The sequence below is a fragment of the Corvus brachyrhynchos genome, unplaced genomic scaffold (genome assembly GCF_000691975.1).
Source record: "Corvus brachyrhynchos isolate BGI_N302 unplaced genomic scaffold, ASM69197v1 scaffold166, whole genome shotgun sequence".
Classification (NCBI taxonomy): Eukaryota; Metazoa; Chordata; class Aves; order Passeriformes; family Corvidae; genus Corvus; species Corvus brachyrhynchos.
The window spans coordinates 264320-265143 of record NW_008239671.1 but is presented as its reverse complement, the minus strand read 5'-3'; the positions used below and the strand labels follow the sequence as shown (position 1 = coordinate 265143).

Below are 824 nucleotides of genomic sequence, written 5' to 3'. Positions count from 1 at the left end.
GATGGGGCTGCCCGCGGGGAGCCGCCCGAGCCCGGTGAGACCCCCGAGGGCTGTGGGGACCACAACGGGGTCTGGGGTCTGCGGGGATCCTGATGGGGTGCGTGGTCCTGGGGGAGTGTGGAGGGTCCTGATGGGGTCCAGGGTCCTTGGGGGAGCATTGATGGTGTGTGGCAGGCTATGGGGACCCCAGTGGGCTGCGAGGTCCTGGGGGGCTGCAGGGACACCAATGGACTATGGAGGTCCTAGGAGGCCTGTGGGGAATGTAACGGGGTCCTGGGGGTCTCAGGGTTAGGGTGGCACTGTGGCAGTAATGGGGAGGTGTGGGCAGGCGCTGCCCCACACTGAGGTTCTGTGCTGCACTTTGGGGTTCCCACCCTACGCCATGGTCCCTGAGGGTCCCGTGCCCCCCAGGCGGGTCGCGGGGCCCTCTGGCACGCTCCCTGCAGCGGGCAGAGGCCATGCTGCGCAGTTGTGTCACCCCGGGACTGCGGCGCCTGCTGTCCCCGCGGTCGTGCCGGCGCGGTGTTGGTGATGAGGATGACCACGAGGATGAGGATGAAGCAGCGTCCATCGTGGTCCCACTGGAGCAAAGCTTCCTGGGGCTGCGCCGCTGCCTCTGCGTCTGGGAGGACCCTCGCACCGAGACTTTCCTGGGGTACGTGCGGCCCCATCCCAGCGGTGCCGGTGACTTCTCCGAGGACGCCGTGCGGCAGCGCGTGGCGGAGCGGGGAGCAGCCCTGCACGGGCTACTGCAGCACCGTCACCAGCTCCGCCTGGCCCGCGACTTCACCCGACGCCTCCAGGCCTCCTCTGACTTGCTACCG

General features: G+C 69.1%; 1 protein-coding gene across 1 annotated transcript in view; it reads right to left on the bottom strand.

The window, feature by feature from the left end:
• TTC31 (tetratricopeptide repeat domain 31) overlaps window positions 1-384 on the bottom strand; it is a 5620-nt gene extending 5236 nt beyond the window's left edge. Inside the window, exon 1 of the mRNA XM_017742387.1 lies at window positions 380-384. Coding sequence (XP_017597876.1) covers window positions 380-384 — 5 coding nt within the window. The remainder of the gene's footprint in view (window positions 1-379) is intronic.
• Between the last annotated feature and the right edge of the window lie 440 nt (window positions 385-824).